The sequence below is a fragment of the Anastrepha obliqua genome, chromosome 1, assembly GCF_027943255.1.
Source record: "Anastrepha obliqua isolate idAnaObli1 chromosome 1, idAnaObli1_1.0, whole genome shotgun sequence".
NCBI lineage: Eukaryota > Metazoa > Arthropoda > Insecta > Diptera > Tephritidae > Anastrepha > Anastrepha obliqua.
The window spans coordinates 4,892,903-4,911,855 of NC_072892.1; the positions used below are offsets into that span (position 1 = coordinate 4,892,903).

Here is an 18,953-nt window from a genome sequence, read left to right on the forward strand (position 1 = left end):
GCGACATCTATCAACATCATTTTTAATGCTATTGTAACATAACCACGTGTCCAGAATATGCATGCGCGTAAATGAACAGTTCAAATTTACACCTAAAACAAAAAAAAATCTTTATTAGCAATCTTGGTAGAATCACATTTTTCAAAATCCTACGCATAGGTACAGATTAGACCCTATATCAAGCGCAATCGCAGGTCATCGCAGCTGGAAATTATTTTTCCTTAAAGAGGACATACGTAAGAATATTTTAATGTATGTTTCATTTGTGCAGATTCGTGCGAACTTAGTTAAAACTTTACAAACTTATTACGGTCTGAAAACCTATTAAATAATAATTAAAAAAGATAACAAAACGTTCAACATGTCGTACATACCTTCAACTTGAATTTCCATTGTACAACAGGTCATAAACACAGTAATGCTTAGATAACACTTCCCGGAACTGCGTAAATACGGAGCAGAGACCACGCTAACTATCACTTTTCAAATTCTCTTACTTTGGAGGCACAATTATAAGTGAATTGTTCGTGCAGTTGAAATTTCTTTTGTACTCTAAGTTACTACGACTAATGAACTAACATTTAGCTAAATATTGTTGCATAACTTTAACATGACTATTTTCATCCAATGTCCTATGGCGGAACCACTGTGCGCTGGTGGTTGGGGGAGCTTCGAGATGTAGAAGTTGAACAGCAAGGGAGAAAGGACACCACCCTGCGGTACACCTTGCTTAATCTTCCTCTGCTTTGATGTTTGATCTCGAAAAATCACTGACGAGTGCCGACCGCTCAGGTAGTTTGCGGACCATCTGTTGTTGTTGTTGTAGCAGTATCTTCGCCCTGTCAGTGTAGTGTAAATTACCGGTCGTCTTCGTCTAGCTCATCTAACGGTAGGCCCAGGAAACTGGCAGTTTCGACGGGTTGGGTCCAGAGGGAGAGAGGTGTTAGATGAGTGGGTTTGATGGGGCATGTGAAGAGGTGGTTAGTGTCGTGCGGGGTACCTTCACATGCAGGACATATGTTTAGTATGTCGGGGTCGATTCTGGATAGGTAGGAGTTTAACCTGCTACAATATCCAGAACGTAGTTGTGCCAAGATTACGCGGGACTCTCGAGGAAGCTGGAGCTCTACACTAGCCCTGTCTAGTGCACCGTATTTTTGCGGACCACCTCTTCAGCCCTGGCGGGAGTGTCGACTGATAAATATCATCTAGTAGCGTGGAATGGCTGACTGTATCGAAAGCCTTCTTCAGGTCCAACGCTACTAGGACAGTCCCCTCGCAGGGGCGGTTTTGGTTAAGCCCGCGGTTTATCTGGGCGTTTATGGCGGTGAGTGCAGTGGTGGTGCTATGCACTCGTCGGAATCCGTGCTGATGTGGGGCTGGGGCCAGGTGTTTCGTGAAGAGTGGGAGTAGGAGAGCTTCAAGTGTCTTCACTACTGGGGAAAGGAGAGTTATCCGCCGATAAGACTCCCCTTGGTTGGCGAGTTTCCCAGGTATCAGTAGTGGGACCACTCTCCCTGCTTTCCATTTGTCAGGGATGCCGGTCGTATTGTTTGTTTACAATTAAGACAGCCTTGTAATCTCAAATGCAAAGAATGCAGAAATTCTATAGGATACGATATATGTTCGTATATATGGTAGTAGTATGTATCAACCACTTGGTGAGCAAATAACTTCCTTTGTTAACTGCCATTTCCTTTTTTATTCATCACGCAGAGGAATTAGTTAAAAATCATCATAAATTGAAAGATTTAAATATTTTTCGCTCAATTAGTTTAACCTTCAAGACTGACGTAAACAGTGGTGTGCTTTGATATAGAGCCTCACTTGGAAAAAGTTTTTAAACAACAAATTTACAAAACTTTTTATTGCATGTATTATATTACGTTAAAAGTTCAGAGCATTTTTTTAAATAAGTGTAGAGCAGTCATCAATGGTATTAGGAAGCTCTATCTTACTTCTAAAACTGTCACAGATGGCATTTCCGCTATCTTGGTGAAAAATTGTTTATGTCTTGCAGTAATTTTTAACAAATTATTGGCCTCTGATATCTTTGTGAATAATTCAAAATTTACATCCGTTACCCCTGTCACGAAATGTATGGATTCTGTGAGTCGCCGTATAGCAAAGAGCGCAATGGTTCTGGTGGCTGTGTGACGCATGTAAACAGTTTCTTTGAGCGGAGGCGAAATCAAAAAATCAAAAAAAGGACTTCTTACATCGGATTATCTGTTCCCAAATTATGCGCCGTCTTACCTATACCTTTGTTTTTTTCATATAGATAGAGAAGAGATTTTTCCCTACAGTGGCCTATTCTTGGTATGTGAGCCGAATTTGGTAAAAAAATAAAAAATAAAAACTTTTAATGCACTAGATAAGTTTTTATTTTTTTACCAAATTCGGCCACGTATCGGGTCTTCGCGTAATTTATAGTTTTTTTATTAATGGGTAATAGGCTCTACATATCAGCCAAATCCGACCATAAATACCAATTTTACAAATATCTGCCTCATCTATCAGTTCAAACTCGTTCCCACGACAGTCGGTTCTACGTTACCGGAACGACCCGGATTTATATCTGGCCAAGGACTGTCCCTCCATCAGCATTCTCCGCACATATATGGGGAATGTTTATACTGCTGCAACAACATCAGTTCAAACTAAAGCCCGGGACCCATTCGGGGTGTGGCCATAATAATCGGCTCAAATTTCGATGCAATCGATGGAAATAAAATTTCTCATACATATGTATGTACTTACATACCTATATAGAGTAAAAGGATTGTAAAGGGTGTTTTTTTTAGAGGTTAGGTTTTCAAGATGAAATAAAACGTATATAATTTAATGTTATGGCCAAGAATTTGGCTTTATTATAAAGATAAGGGTTTACCATTATGTTTTAAAAATGATTTCGGGCAAGTGGCCGCCGCGGCTGGCTCGAATAAATTCCAGCCGAGAGGCCCAATTTTCGACCAGTTTTTGCAGCAATTGGGGCCGTATGTCAGCAATAACGCGCCGAATATTCTCTTCCAAGACGTCAATCGTCTCGGGCTTATCTGCGTAGACAAGCGACTTCACATAGCCCCACAAGAAATAGTCCAGCGGTGTTATATCGCACGATCTTGGAGGCCACGCCATAGGTCCACGGCGCGAGATAATGCGCTCACCAAAAGTTTCCTTCAATAAATCGATTGTTACGTTGGCTGTATGGCATGTAGCGCCGTCTTGTTGGAACCAAAGGTCGTCCACATCAACATCGTCCAATTCAGGCACGAAAAAGTCATTAATCATGGCTCTATAGCGCTCTCCATTGACTGTAACATTATGGCCGGCTTCATTTTTAAAGAAATATGGACCAATGATTCCCTCTGCCCATAGAGCACACCAAACAGTGACTTTTTGAGGATGTAACGGCGTCTCAGCAATGGCTTGTGGATTATGTTCACTCCAAATGCGACAATTTTGCGTATTGACATACCCATTCAACCAAAAGTGAGCTTCATCGCTGAACAAAATTTTCTTCGATGCGTCGCGCAAACCGAACCATTATTTTCGTAATAAATTTGCACGATTTGCAAACGTTGTTCAGGTGTAAGTCTATTCATTGTGAAATGGCAAACCAAACTGAGCATAAATCAAGTGACAGCTGTCAAAAAGACCATCTACGAAAAAAGTAGTGCCAACTTGAAAACCTAACCTCTAAAAAAACACCCTTTATAAAGAATTAAATTAGGGTAAAAATACAAAAACATCATCGAATGTGGCTCTATTTAATAAAATACCTTCCATATACATACAGATTTAAATTGGCAAAATAACTCATATTATATCGGATTTGGGTCATTCCCATCAAATTTGTCTATATTTACATACACGCGAACATGCCTGATACGTAAATATAATATGAAATATTTTTTATTTCTTTATGCCACTCGTCGCCAGGGATCACTGACTTGTTACTTGTAACGGTCTAACCTCCTCCTCACCTCTATGAACATTTATTTGGCACTTATTCGTAGTGGGTGTCACTTCCGGTCGGTCGGAATTAATGCCGTTGTCTGGTTACGCCATTTTGACGGGGTGGTTTTACTGATAAGGGTTTCCATAGCCAAACACGTTTGCGTTTCTCTGATTCTCTATAATTGTTTTTTGTAGACGTAATAATAATTGCGTTGCAAAATCACACACGCGATGATGCGCATTACCTTAAATAATACTAGGTTGTTCAATAAATTTTGCGGTTGGATAAGGGAGGGCGTTGCTATTAGGCAACATTTTTTTTTTGTTATGTTGGTACACTCCTCATATGAACGTATATGAAGTTTCATTTCGTATTGACGTGTCACCGTGTTTTCTACAATGGAAAAATCAGGCATCGTGCAGTGATTGAATTTTTATTTTTGGAAGATTTAAAAGCAAAGAAAATTTATGAACGAATGTTATGCACTTAGGACTTTTCGCCTTTAATCGCCTTTAGTTAGTACAGCAGAAAGATGGGTTGCTGAATTTAATCGTGGTCGTACCAGCCTCGAAGGCGATTAATATCAAGGACGCCCAAAAACAACAACAAGATCAAAAATCTTAGAATTGGAAAATCGTCGAGTGACTGAGAAATATTTAGTCGAATACGACTTTCTCAGCAACATTTAGAGCGTTTTCGAAAGGATAAAATGGATTTTGTGTGCCGATTCATTACTCTGGATGAGACTTAGGTCTATCACCTGGTTCCAAAAATCAGCCAAAAAGGTGTTAGCATCAGTTTTTTTGAGATTGGAAAGGAATTTTGTTTGTGGACTACTTGCAAACTGGTAAAACAATGAATTCTGAATTCCAGACTAGCTGAAGAAAAAAATTATTTTTCATCAGGACAATGCAGCGTGTCACAAGAGCATTTTGATAATGGCTAAAATCCACGAATTAAAGTTCGAATTCACCAGATTTGGGCCCTAGCGACTTCCATCTGTTTCTAGAGCTGGAAAAAATCATGCGTGGAAAACATTTTACATCAAATGATGAGGTTATAACAGCTGTGGAAGCATATTTTGCAGCCCTCACTTCAAGGATGAAATTCATAAATTGTAATCTCGTTGGAATAAGTGTATTGATGCTCAGGGAGACTATACTGAATAATAAAGAGTATTTCAAACCATAAAATTGTGTTTTTCTTATTGAACCGCAAACCTTATTAAACAACCTAGTGAGTACATGTTTCCTATGCATACGATGAACTTGTATTTGAGTAAGTAGGAAATCCTAATCGCGTACATATGTGATATTGTGTACATATAAGTAGTTCGTTTTCCTATTGAAATGCCGTCACAAGTGTACCCACATACATACATCAGTTAATTTATATGGATTTATCAGTTATTGTGCATGCGAAGTGGCAGATTTCTTTGAATTCGTGCTTTTGTGACAAGTTAAGAAATTCGTTAGAGTGTTATTGTTGACTTTATTAGCAGAATTATAAATATTTTTGCATATTAACGCTTATAAACGCTTCAGTTTTAGGTTTGTACAGCTGTTTCAGAAAACAGTTTGTATTTCAAAGATATTTTTATATTCTTGCGCACTAGATTATTTACATAACGGTTGTTCGTAACAGCACAAGGAGATGGAGGGAAAATGTTTTGTGCTGAAAGCAATTGACCACTAGTAAAATGAGGGATATCTCTTGGTACCCATGGTGCTCTCGATCTTGCGGAGCACCCCAAAATTTTGCTGATGTTGCTGCTGGTGTTGTTGTGACCTGCCTATTTATCCCGGGCATTTCAAATGCATCAAATATCCGACAACAGTGAAACGAGATAAAAGATAATGTACGAAAAATGCGATCTATGTACATACATAGAAGGTCAACGTCTGCCCGGCGCCACTAATTATTTTTGTACAATTACATATGACGTAGTAGATTTATTTACATTTCCATATATGAATTAATTTGTATAATTTTTTTTTTCAATATCGAAATAAAGGGTGGAGACCGCGAGTTTGCTATTCTTGCAAAACACCGTCGCACAAAGACTTTAATGTGTGAGTGTGAGAATTTGTTCAGCGTCATTGTCGCCCTTCTTATCAGCTGAACGTTAAATGGGCGCATTTTTGCGTTGCCACGAACAGTTCAACGCCAACAATTTCAAAATAAACACAAATTTTCTGGAGCACTGCGAAAACTAAAATAAACTAAGTAATTTACTTATTAATATAGGCAAAAATTATTTTTTTGTGTCTGCGTCACCCAAATAGGTTTTTGTTGATATTTGTGCTGTTAATTATTGTGCCTTAATTGTACTGGTATAAAAAGAAAATTTAATTAAATTCCCCGAAATGTATGTGTGGCGTTCTCATTGATATTCAGACATTATTGTGATTGTATTTGTGGGCCTTTGCTTTGAACAATATATAACTATTTTTTCTCTTTGAAGCAACACTTCCACCGTCGCTTTGTACCTTGCTGTGGTAGCATGACCATCCCGTCGAGGCCAGCGCCTGCGCCACCGGTAGCGCGCGGTCAAAGTGCTGCCGCCGGTGCCAACGCCAGCATCGAACAGTTGCGCTTACAACTACAACAACAGCATCTGCAGCAACAACAAAATGGTGGTGTTCAGAAATTGACTATTAGTCTGCCGCCACCTCCGAAGGGTCCTTCCTCAGTCATATCCATGGACAATCGTAATAACAGCATTAGCAGCAACAACAACTATAACAGCACTCAGTCGGCGATAACACGAAAATTTCCACAAGCACGCTACACGCCCACCACCAATTGGGATGATGATCCATTTGGTGCCAACGCAGCATCCACCGTAAATTCTTCGAATGGCAATCACAGGAAAGTACCACCGCCACGTCCGCCCCCACCCAAAGTGCAAGTGAATGGTCGCAAAGCGCCGCAACCGCCCTCCGCACACTCAACAAAGTTACTAAGTAATATTTTTAGGAGCAAGAAAAGCGTTAGTAGTAGCTTCAATAATAATAACAAAGCAAGTAAAGTGTACGGTGTCAGCAGTGGTGTTTATGCCGCTAACAGTACTACAGTTGCAACAACAAGTAACAACAGCAACAGCAGCACAAATACCTGGAGTGCCATGCCCTCTACAACAAATGGTAGCAACAGCGCTAACAGTTGGCACGCAAACTGGAATAACAGTTACTCTTCCACATCACTCACGTCATTGGCTACTGGAAATAGCAGTGCTACTGCCGGTGCCTCAGGAGTGTCGGAAGCCCAGCTTATTAGTTTCGACTCGCCGCCAAGTTCTCCAACATTCACACAGAAATCGAATAGTGACTGTTTGAGCGTCGATAGTTTCAGCTCCGATTCAAATTTCAGTTCACCACACAATGGCAGCGTCTCTCAACCGGAAAGCGGTTTCGAGGATGATTTCAATGCACGTAGCCGTCCAGCTACCACTAGTCCACTCGATCCATGGGAAGCCTTCGATAGCGGTTTCAACACTGCTGCCGATACTATTTATGGAAGTTCAGCTGCAACGAGTAGCATCGGTACGGCGCCAGTACGCAATCTCAGCACTATCAACTCACGCATCCAGTTAAGTAACGACAATCCACTTTGCAATGGCAAAAGTCTTTTACCTCCCACGCCCGCACTTAGTGCGCCAACGATTATCAAACCGAAAGTGTCGCAAAAGACACGTGCACCTAAGCCGCCAATGCTGCCGAAACCACAGCTCGCAAGTGGCGGTCAAAATTCACCACCAACGCCACCATCGCCGCCAATGCCACTGTGTGCACCACCACCGCCACCGAATGGTGTTACATTGTTAGACGTAATATCGGGCAAAGCGGATGCACTGCAGTTGGGAGGGGGTGTTTGCGGAGGGTTGGGATTTGGCAATGGTGGGGAGGAAACTAAGCCATATGGCGTGGCGTTATACGACTTTGATGGCGTCGAAGAGGGTGATCTTAGTTTTAGGGTGAGTATCGAAACTTTTTTTAGTTGTTCTGCCCAAGCATTAATTCATATGGCAATTGTTTATAGGAAAACGAGAAAGTCTATATATTGGAACAAATGAGTGCCGAGTGGTATCGTGGGCGTACGCGTTCTGGCTGTGAAGGCATTTTCCCAATAAATTATATCGATGTGAAAGTGCCATTGGAGGAAACAGCGCCAACGTTGACCGCTAATGGTATGCAGCAAACCGCTAAAAGCAAGCCGCTGCGTGTTCGTTGTCTCTACAATTTTCCAGCCGAATACGAGGGTGATTTGGCATTGAAGGTAGGCAAAAGAAAGTTTGTTATATACAATATACATATAGATGTTCTTTATTAGAGTTTGAAAACCTAATATAAACGCATAGTTAAACTACATTCACCGACAACAGTTAACACCTTTACAATCTCTCTTATCTTGAATGTTTTCAACGTAAAGCTATGTACCCGTATTACCACCGCCTATTACAGATGGAGAGCTTGAGTTGGTTCGTGAGATCCGCGATATTGAGTAGGTTAAACTACAACTTCTCCAGAATAAGTTCGATATTCCAAACCAACCTATATCCCATTATATATATATACATTTACTATATATATATATATATTTACAGATCAGCTAGCACTACCTAACCTAACCTATATCCCAGGCACATTGAACAGGTAGTAACAGTTCAGCAGCTGATTTGATTTTACCCATTTATTTGGTCTCTTAATTATCAATTAAGCCCCTCGGCAGGCAATGGCAACCCTCCGAGTGTATTTCTGCCATGAAAAAGCTTCTCATAAAAATATCTGCCTTTCGGAATCGGCTAGAAACTGTAGGTCCCTCCATTTGTGGAACAACATCAAGTCGCACACCACAAATAGGAGGAGGAGCTTCGGCCAAACACACAAAAAGGGTGTACGCGCCAATTATGTATATATATATATAATTATCAAATATTGTTTTTATTACTCTAAACGGTCAATCTTTGTTTACAAAAACAAAATACATACTTGTTGTTTTTGCTTTACTGCTACTACCTGTTCAATATGCCTTGCCTATATCCTATATGGGGTGAAAACCCTTCTTCATATACCCGTCTACACCTCTCCAACAGTACTCTCAAAAATGCCAGTTTGGTTTTGGAAAGCGTTAATTCGATTTTAGAAAGTATTAAATGGCCTTCAGAATAATTAAATATTCTTTTGAAAGCGTCAAATGTAGTTTGGACAGAACTTTTTCGATTTTGGAAAACGTTAAATGCGTTTTAAATTAGACAAACGTACTTTAGAAAGTGGCAAATATACTTTTAAAAACATCAGTTGTACTTTACAAAAAAATATTTCTACTGGACAATAACAAATTTTCATCAGAATTCTAGTTGAAATTTTCCCCTAAATTTTTTATCTCGCAACGAAAACGACGTACTCTCTGTATTGCTGTGGTGCCATCTCCACCGTTAACAGTAAGGACGGTGTCTTAAAATACTACAACCTGTGTTCAACAACACCCGATTCCGTCACGTCGGGCACATTTAATACATTTGATGTTATCTACATTAGACGGCTTTAAAGAATATGATATATATGATACTTTTTAAAATTGAATTTACGCTTTTCTTTATCGAATTAAAGCTTTCCAAAATCAAATTGATATTTTCGAAAGTTCTGTTGGAGCTCAGCGATGTAGTAATGTCTCTGCAACAGCGAGAGGTAGATCAGCGCATTTCAAGAATTTAACCATTTTTCTCTAAATTAATTTGACATTGTCTATACGAATGGCCAGTCATTCCATATTTTTATCACAACGTTTTTAGAAAACTGTTGGGTATGGAGTGTTATAGGTCATTCAATTTGAGAATAATAAAATGTAAATTTTATTAAAAAAGTTTTTGTTTGCACACTATGCTAAGAATTTTATTCCATCTTGTAAGAGATGTCGCCTTAAATTTTTTACACGGTATAAAAGAGGGCCTTTGATAGTTATTTTCGCATACTTATCCCAAAAATGATCCTTTTTTATCATATTATGACACTTAACATACATATGTATGTGTATGCCCCTTTTTAACTAAAAATGTGTTAAAAATTCTTTTTCTTTCCCAGGAGAATGAAATGGTGTCCATACTTTATAAAATCAATGAAGACTGGCTTTACGGTGCCATTGACGCCCGAGAAGGACAATTCCCAGCGAATTTCCTCGAGTATTTACCCGCCAATATACCCATGGCATAAGCAGTGGACTCAAAGCAAATCCTTTACATTTTGCACGTCCTACTTGAAAATTGAAATGTACTTTCGTATTTGTGTCCATCCCGCACACCATATTATTACATTTACCTATTTGTCCAAAGTATATACTATGCACTCACAATATGTATATTTAGATTACCTATAATAACAAATTTTCCACTAATAAAGTACCTAGATTTTGTATTTTTTGTTTTGTAATAAATGTGTTTGCTAATCAGTGAGCGGTGAGCTGTAATGTGTCTCGAAAAACTTGAATGTTTGAAAGTGTGGCAGTGGATTGCAACATGGAATTGAATTTGATTTAGAATTTGTGTCTATGTGATTATAAAAACCGTTTGATATACATACATACATACATAAAGACATACATTTTTGATAGAAAGTAATTTATAGCGATCACAGTGATGTGCACTTGTAAATCACTAATATGAAAATGCGATAACTGTAAAATTCACATATATGCATGCATATACCTTTGATGTACATGAGCTTTTAAGTGATTTAGTATTTAATTAAATGCACTATAATGGTACATGTTTGTAAACGTAATTATATATATTTGGGGGGAAAAATCCAACAATGTAATTGTCATATCAGCTGAAAAATTGAACTTTTTAACGCTCGGTTGCAAGAAGTACTAACTAAATTACTTGTAAAAGATTTTAGCCTTTAAGAGCGCAGTGATTGCAATTACGTAACGTCCACATCACACGCTTAATTAGGCCTAAGTAATGAAACTATTGAATTTGTTCCACACACACACAAACTTATTGTAATTTATGTTTGCTTAGATAAAAAAATACAATAAATATAAATAATGTACACAATAAAAAATATTGTGCAATTTTTCGAATGAAAACTCATATGTTTCAATAATATATTCAATTAACGATATTAAAATAGAATATGTTTAAATTTTTTGCTAAACTATATCTTCAGTTTGTCGCAAATATAAAAATGTAAAAATAAAAAATAATTAGTTTCAACTTAAAGTTAATAGGCGCTTGTTATTTTGTTAGTTCCTTATACAAATAGCTTGCGAATTATTTGTTAACGATTATTTAAAACTCATAGCTATTATAATATGCGTGCAGGTATAAAATATATATTATATTTAATAAATTAAATATTTAAATAATTAACTCGATTTATATACTATATTAACGTGCTGCGATGCGTATGTACTATTTATAGCGCTAAAGCTAGAACTCCACACCAGTCCTTGCAGGCATTGTGGCTTTCAAAGCTGTACAGGTTTTGACAGGCGTTGTAGGCAATAAAAGAAGGCAACTCAAATAACCAAAATGTGCATGTGTATGTATCGGCAGTTTTTTAAGCTGCATGAGAACTATCGATATCCATAAATATGGGAACCGATCAAGCGTTCCCGCGACGTAACCGGAACGAACCGGATTTATATCCGGTCAAGGCCTGTAATTTCAGCAGCATTCCCCGTATTTGTATGGGGATTAGACAGCTCAGAATGGAAAACTGTGTTGATATTTCTGTCCAGTAAGGTTTGGCAAATCATTATGAATCGTTTAACGAAAGAGAAATAGGAAATGTGGAAATTTACTTTGAAAAAAATTAATTTGTTCGTGAAGTTCATAGAGAGAGCGAAGTGTTGAAGAAGACGCTGAAATGTGGAATCGTCATCGTTCTCAACTTGATAAACTTTGTCCTTCGACTGTGTGGAAAATTTTACGTAAGGATCTTGGCTTATGTGCCTACAAAATACAGCTCGTGCAAGAATTGAAGCCAAATGACCATCGTTTGCCTCGCATTTTTAATGGTTTGGCTCATTTAGATTTTTTATTCAGATTTATTGAACTTTTTTCAAAAATTTAACTGATCAAATGGACCATGTAACTCGTGGCCGTGGCGGACATTCAAAAAATAAATGCCATGAATCTATTTACCAGATTTAAATAAATTAAATTCATCCCAACAATATTTCTGTTTTGTATTATAATTTTAATTTCTCAAGCTCCAGAAAAAACACCCTTAATAAGACCAAAATACCAATGTATTGTAGAGAAGAATTTTCAGACAATTAATTTATTAATTAATGGGTTGGTGCGTAACTACCATTCGCAGTACGGAGGTTCGAATCTCCGAGCATGATACACTAAAATGATGAAACAGTTTTTTTCTAATAGCGGTCGCCCCTCAGCAGGCAATTGCAAATCTCTGAGAGTATATCTGCCATGTAAAAGCTCCTCATAAAAAACCATTTGCGGTTCGGAGTCGGCTTAAAGCTGTACGTACCTCCATTTGTGGAACAACATTAAGATGCACACCACAAATAGGGGGAGGAGCTCAGCCAAACACCAAACGCGCCAATCATTTATTTATTTTTTAATGAGAATAAAACTTCTTATTTCAACCAATTTCAAATAGTTAATTGCATTGTAGATCGTCCTCAAGTACATATTAGTTTACTAACATATGTTTCTATTCGTTTGATTGTCGAAATTTTATGCAAAACTTGTATAAAGTATAGGAAGAGTTATCGCCTACAACTAATGTTCGAAACATCTGTCTACCACCAACTCCTGAAATGCCTGTAAAAGGCAAAAAATTAGGCTAATTTTGGGCGTTTCGAACTCAGCTTTTGGAGGATTGTTAATACACATAGTTACCCCAATTTATCTTTTACGGCATAAGCGGATTTATATTTTTTTAGTCTTTTCTACGTTTTTGTATTAGTTTGGGGAAAAATAAATCCATTCTGTTCTTGGTAGCTGGCTGGTGTGATCGATATCTCGTAAAGTATCAATCAAACACATGATTCAATAATAAAAGGTTTGCTTAGTAAGCAGCTTTCTCATTCTCTCTTGACAAATCGGTTCCCTTAGCAAGACACTAGGTTGTTAAATCTAGAAATTTTTAGCAAAAGTGGAAGAAATGTAAAATTTGTAGGAAAAACATTTCGTTTTCAAAAGCGTGTATAAGCACTTGCTCGGCATGTGAATAACCAAGACGATATGGAAAACATACTGACATACAGCTTAAATCAGGATATCACAAAGCATCTTTTTGGGGCAATGAACGTGAAAGATGGACGTTTTGACAATTTGAGTTCAATGCTTTTCAAATACAGGTGGGGGAAGTACTTACTACGTCACTTTAAAGATACATAAGTTACCAACAAGAGCTCATTTAGCAATATGTAACTAATCATAGCCTCCTGATGGCAGATGGTTTTTTATGAGGAGTTTTTTCATGGCAGAAATACACTCGGAGGTGTGCCATTGCCTTTCGAGGAGCCTCTGCTATTACAAACAACATTTTCTATCATTTGGTGTTTCATGCCCGTGGTAGTTTGTCAAGTAGTTAGGAATGAATAATCGCGACTTGGGGGTCAAAACTCCAAACTTACGTGGGCATAGCATAGTAAAGCAAGGCGCAAGGAATTCATTAGGGCCATACTGCTTAGGTAATATAATAGCTTCATATTGGTAAAACTTCCCAACTTCGTGATCAGTTTTCAATTTAAAAATTAATTCACTAAATATCAATCTGGGTTTAACTTAATAACATTTTTTTAATATCATTCCTGGCAATTTCTGTTTGTACCAGTTACCGTTTTTTGCTACCATTTTTACCAAGAAGGTATTTAATTTTTTCACTTTCTACGCCCTTCTTAAATGCGACCTTTTGTAAGAGAGTGTCAAAATTCTAATGTCACAAGTGAGCAAAGCTTTAATAATTGAATCATGAATCAAACAATTTAAAGGTTATGCTCGTTGCCAAGGTGACATTTCACACTAAAAAAATTATCTTGCTGTTTTTTGTTTGTTCCATTCAGTTGTGAGTTACAGGGTGTTAACAATGGAAGTCAGCAAAGAGAAAATTCTGGTTGCTGTTGTTGCAGCAGCATAAACATTCCCCACATATATAAAGGGAATTCTGCTGAAGTGTCCGTCCTTGGTCGGATATAAATCCGGGTTGTTCCGGTCACGTAGAACCGACTGTCATGGGAACGACTTAATCTTCGGTATTTTATTTAATATTTAAACGTTAAAAATGGAAAAGAGATTAATATCATTTTGAAATATAACTAAAAAGTAGCAAATGCGCAGTAAACATTGGGAGTAAATGTCACGTCTGAAAATTATCGTATGAAGTTGCCAACTCTTACAGGCTGTAACGTCAGTAAAGGCCCGAACATTTTCGAACATCACAGTGTCGAAAAGGACTGGTATGGAATTCTAGCTTAAGTATGCAACAAACCATGTATGCTTAGTTAGTTTTACGTGCGAGTATGCATACCTTAAATAACTAAATAAAATACGAGTCACATACTACAAAAAAATCGATCGAAATGTGCATTCAAATTAAATTTATGTATCTTCTTTGAAATAAAATATAAAAGTTTGTTTTTACTTCCTGCAGAAAAATCTACATTCCCATGACAACCGGTTCTACGTTGCCGAAATTACTCGGGTTTTTCCCGACCAAGGGCTGCCGCCCCAGTAAACTAGCCCTGTCTAGTGAACCGTATCTCACTGGTTGCGAAATAGTACGTTTCTAGCAGATTTTTATATCCGCGTACCTGTGCCCAAGTGTATCATAAGGCCTTTATTTCGCCAAACGCTAGCAAGTGGCGAATAGATGAACAACTGGTGTAAATAAACATATCTTGGCAGCGTTGGAAAATTGCTGCTAAATAATAGTGAGTTATACCATTTTTATGAGGCAAAACCATATTCCCTAGTGACGAATCTCGCTCCATAACTTTGTTGTTGTTTTCATATGAGCCTAGCAGAGAAGTGGCGAATTGAAGAGGCCTAGCATAATGCTAGGTATGTTCCCACGGCAGATAATTCGTGAATTACCCTGTTTCCACAGCGCATTTGTAGCTCATTTCGGCGCCCTCCTTGTCCTTTTTCTTTGCTTTTTATTATTCTTATTTGCTGTGAATATCGGTGATGGAGGAAAAAGTGAGTGAAAACTAAGATTTTACTTTCTTTTATAATTCGCACAATTTATAAAAAAGTTCCTCAGCGCGTTAGCAGTTTGACTCTCAGAAGGATTATGTTCGATCCAAAAATATTTTTAATGACATATCATATTTTATAAAAATATTCACAAGTTCATATAAGATCCTCATAAGAAATATCTGCCGTTCGGAGTAGACTTAAAACAACTACAAATAGGTGGAGAAGCTTGGTCAAATACCTAAAAAGAGCGTAACCACCATTTATATATGTATAAAGGGTGATCAGATTGGAGTTACTTTCTCCAGTAGGGTTTTTGGACAGATCACGCGTGACTACTGTCAAACTAAATACATGATTTTCTTCTGTATTCATTGATTTTCTTCAGTATTCATTACCCCTCAACAACGTTTACAAATCGTACAATTACGGATATTACGAATATCGACGCTCTGTGGAAAGTGTTATTCGCGCTCGCAGCCAACATATGGTGGTGCTCAGCGATGAGGCCTATTCTTGGCTTAAGAACTGGAGAAAGCATCGGCCCATATTTCTTCAACGACTAGCCTAGCGCCAATGTAACAGTGAATAGCGAACGCTGTCGCGCCATGATAAGCGACTTCAAGCCCGTGATTTCTACAAGATTTGGTTCCAACAAGGCGGCGCTACTTGCCGTACAGTAAAGCAATGGATTTACTGTGCGCGGGTATATAAAATTCCACTCGGTCCGAATTTAGCCTTCTGTTCTCAAATAGTAAAGCGACTTTTCAAATTTCGCAACGCATGTTTAAGTTTCGATTTTTTTGTTTTGTTGTGTTGGTACACATGCCCTGAACTTACGTATGTTTAAAGATTCAAATATATGGCATATTTAGTTTGGTTCTGACAGATACAAAGGTTAGACGAGTTATGATGTGATCGGCGATTTTCTGCTATCGAAAAAAAAAATTGATCAAAAAATCGAACCTTAATTTTTGCGAAAATTACACCGTAATCGTGCTTCAATCACCGTACTCACCGTATTTAGCCACTCGTTACTTTTTCTTATTCCCAAACGGAAATTTTCTAGGTAAAGTTGGCATCGTCGACATAATTAACCTCTCCGAAGAAGAATTGGAGAAGGATTGAAGGACTAAAAAATGATCGATGTCAAAAAAATCATGCAAAAAGATGGTGACAAACTAATTTCTACTGGTGTAACATTTGTGACGTTCACCTTAATCCGTCCAGGAACACAATTTATCACTGGATTCAGAGTGTAAACACTGGATTGAAATAACTAATATAATATTTTAAGAGTGGAAAGCTAAATGTCCGCCTTAACCGAATGGGTTGGTACGTGACTACTCGGCAGTAACACCAAGTGAAGGCAATGTCGGCAGGCAATGTCAAGCCTCCTCATAAAAAACCAGTTGCCGTTCGGAGTAGGCTTAAAATTGTAAATCCCTCCATTTGTGAAAAAAACATTAAGACGCACCCGATTTCCCTTTTAAATATTAAAATTCATATATCTAGTAATAATGGCCTACTTCATAGCAAAGACCTAAAAAGTTTAGAAAATATTTTTGCTATGCAAATTGCACACAGCCTCCTACCACAGCCAATTTGGCAAGAATTTTTCGCCAGTCGAATATTTTTAATATTCGTTAACTCGCTTTTTACATTCAACTTCCGTTGTGAATACCTTGGCTGCCATACTTTCGATTATTGTGAATGTCCAAAATAAAAGAAGAACTTTGCCGCCTGCGCACTGAATGCTGTTGCATACTCTTAGGCGTATCTAATCAACATTCATCTAAAGTTTTACAGCATCGCACAATATATTTTTAATCAATTTGTTTTCATAAAACTAAAACTAAACAAAGTACTTTTCGAAATTAAATTAAGCTCAAGAATTTGTACATCGTTTTAATTTTTGTAACTTAAAAACCTAAAATAATATGTCGCAGTACCAAAGTGTACCTGACACTGGAGGTGGAGTAAATTTATTTATATACAGATGGAATATTTTCTTTTAAATTTTTATTTCAACCAGACGATCTGGATAATGAGTCCGTAGAAGTGTTGCGTGCACGCTTGAACGACATGAAACGGCTAATGAGTGAACGCACTGCCCAAATACAACAGAATCCGGCCAGCACGGAACAGATATGGAGCTCTAAGCGCCAAACCACAACTGGTATTATCGATGGCAATTTCCTGAGCGTAGCTTTTGGAGGTGCGCTTATGGTAATAGTTTCGGTTTCTGTGTACGCCTTTTACAATTTATATCATGCTATATTGAAAAAATTTCCCTCACATCACGAAGAATTGTAAAATGGGAAGTTTCAGCTGGTGAAAACAAAAGCACTATGCGGACTATACCAAGGCGAGCCCATACAAGGTTACTTCCCTATAGCAGCTTATTATTTTTTTTTTTTTTTCTTGCGATTTGATAACTTGAATGTCAAAATTACCTGCTTTTTTGTTGTTGCCTTATTTGTTTAATTATATTCTCATTGAAATTTTGACAATCAACCTATCAAAGTGCAAAAATAAAATGCATGTAAATGTTATTGTACTCTAGCGAAGTCACCTTCTATGAATTCTCTTTGGACTATACGAGCTATATTTCATACAAGAGCGCGTTGTCAACAAAAGAAATCATTTCAAACACAGTGTGTTCACGTTCATAAAGTTTACGGGTTACGTGTACACGTAAACTAAGGCAGAATTTATGGTTCCGATAAATTTATTGTAATAAAATATTTTATGGAAATCATTTATAGTTGAATTGAACTTAATTGAAATAAAAAGGAAGTTATTAAAATATTTTATTTGTTTAATCGTCGTAATGTTTTTTTAATATTTTTTAAGAACATAAATTCCTTTTCCATTTTGTGAGTTACTACATTTTGGGGAATTAAAGTAACTGTAGGCAAATGAGGCCCGATGTTTTAGCGCAAGTCAAAATGTGGAAAATTTTTAAATTCGCGTTTGAGCCTGAAAAATTGGTCATCTTCTTAGAATAAATAAATAAAATATTGGTAAAACAAAATTTAAATTTTCTTATATTATATATTTATTAATTTTATTTTTTAAAAGCTAATGAGCGCTACAAACGAATATTTGCAGCTGGTTTATTTTTTATTAATTATTTTTTAGTTAAACATTTTCCTTTTAATAATGAATGAATGAAAAAATTAAAATACTGTAGATTGCGTAGCCGGAGTTGGACTGATGAGGGTTATTTTTTTGAAGCGCGGCCGAAGGCCGCCCACTCGAAAAGAAGTTCTACCCAAAAATACTGTGGATTGCGTAGCCGGAGTTGGACTGATGAGGGTTATTTTTTTGAAGCGCGGCCGAAGACCGCCCACGCGAAAAGGAGTTCTACGCAAAAATACTATGTTAATTAATTTAATTTTAATTACTTTATTATTTTTTGAGATACGCTTAATATCATTGTTTTTAAGTTTGAATGAGTTGTATGTTTTTATTTTCAAAATTATTTTTCAACTTAAAATTAGAGCAAAAAATACTGCAGTTTTACAATGAACCTTCTACTGAACATCTCTGCATACGAACTTCGTTTTTATTTCAGGTGCATGGCAACACCAACTTTTCGCTAAATTAGAGAAATTTAACATTAAATTACTTGAAAACTAAGCGAGATATCAAAAAATTGTACTTCTTCATTTCGTTTTCTTTTGTGGAGTTCTATAAGAATCCGCCATTAAATTGCGGCGCCACGGAAACAGCAGTATTGCCGATTTTTATATGTTAAGCTTACAGATGTCATTTTTTAAAATGTCCTTCAGGTTGGGTTCGTTGCGCCCTTAA

General features: G+C 37.2%; 2 protein-coding genes across 7 annotated transcripts in view; both read left to right on the forward strand.

The window, feature by feature from the left end:
* The window catches only part of LOC129253459 (abl interactor 2), a 45,506-nt gene extending 33,572 nt beyond the window's left edge, over positions 1 to 11,934 (forward strand). For 3 of the 5 annotated variants that reach the window (XM_054891837.1, XM_054891836.1, XM_054891840.1), the window contains exons 2-4: positions 6,426 to 7,937; positions 8,003 to 8,239; positions 10,045 to 11,934. In XM_054891837.1, the coding sequence (XP_054747812.1) occupies positions 6,465 to 7,937; positions 8,003 to 8,239; positions 10,045 to 10,173 (1,839 nt within the window). In that variant the 5' untranslated portion in view covers positions 6,426 to 6,464 and the 3' untranslated portion in view covers positions 10,174 to 11,934. Of the gene's footprint in view, positions 1 to 5,525; positions 5,820 to 5,915; positions 6,188 to 6,425; positions 7,938 to 8,002; positions 8,240 to 10,044 lie in introns of those variants that run through there. The other 2 variants (XM_054891838.1, XM_054891839.1) reach the window with 2 other exon arrangements.
* A 4,974-nt stretch (positions 11,935 to 16,908) lies between these two features.
* Positions 16,909 to 17,945, forward strand: LOC129253035 (uncharacterized). Of its 2 annotated transcripts, XR_008583692.1 has the most exons (3): positions 16,909 to 17,108; positions 17,170 to 17,517; positions 17,701 to 17,945. XR_008583692.1 is itself a non-coding variant. In XM_054891262.1 (2 exons), exons 1-2 carry the CDS (start codon positions 17,075 to 17,077, stop codon positions 17,448 to 17,450), a joined length of 315 nt encoding a protein of 104 aa, XP_054747237.1. In that variant the 5' UTR covers positions 16,909 to 17,074; the 3' UTR covers positions 17,451 to 17,945. The 2 variants fall into 2 exon arrangements, 1 of the variants encoding a protein (XP_054747237.1); XM_054891262.1 differs by having other exon boundaries at positions 17,170 to 17,945.
* Positions 17,946 to 18,953: the final 1,008 nt, after the last annotated feature.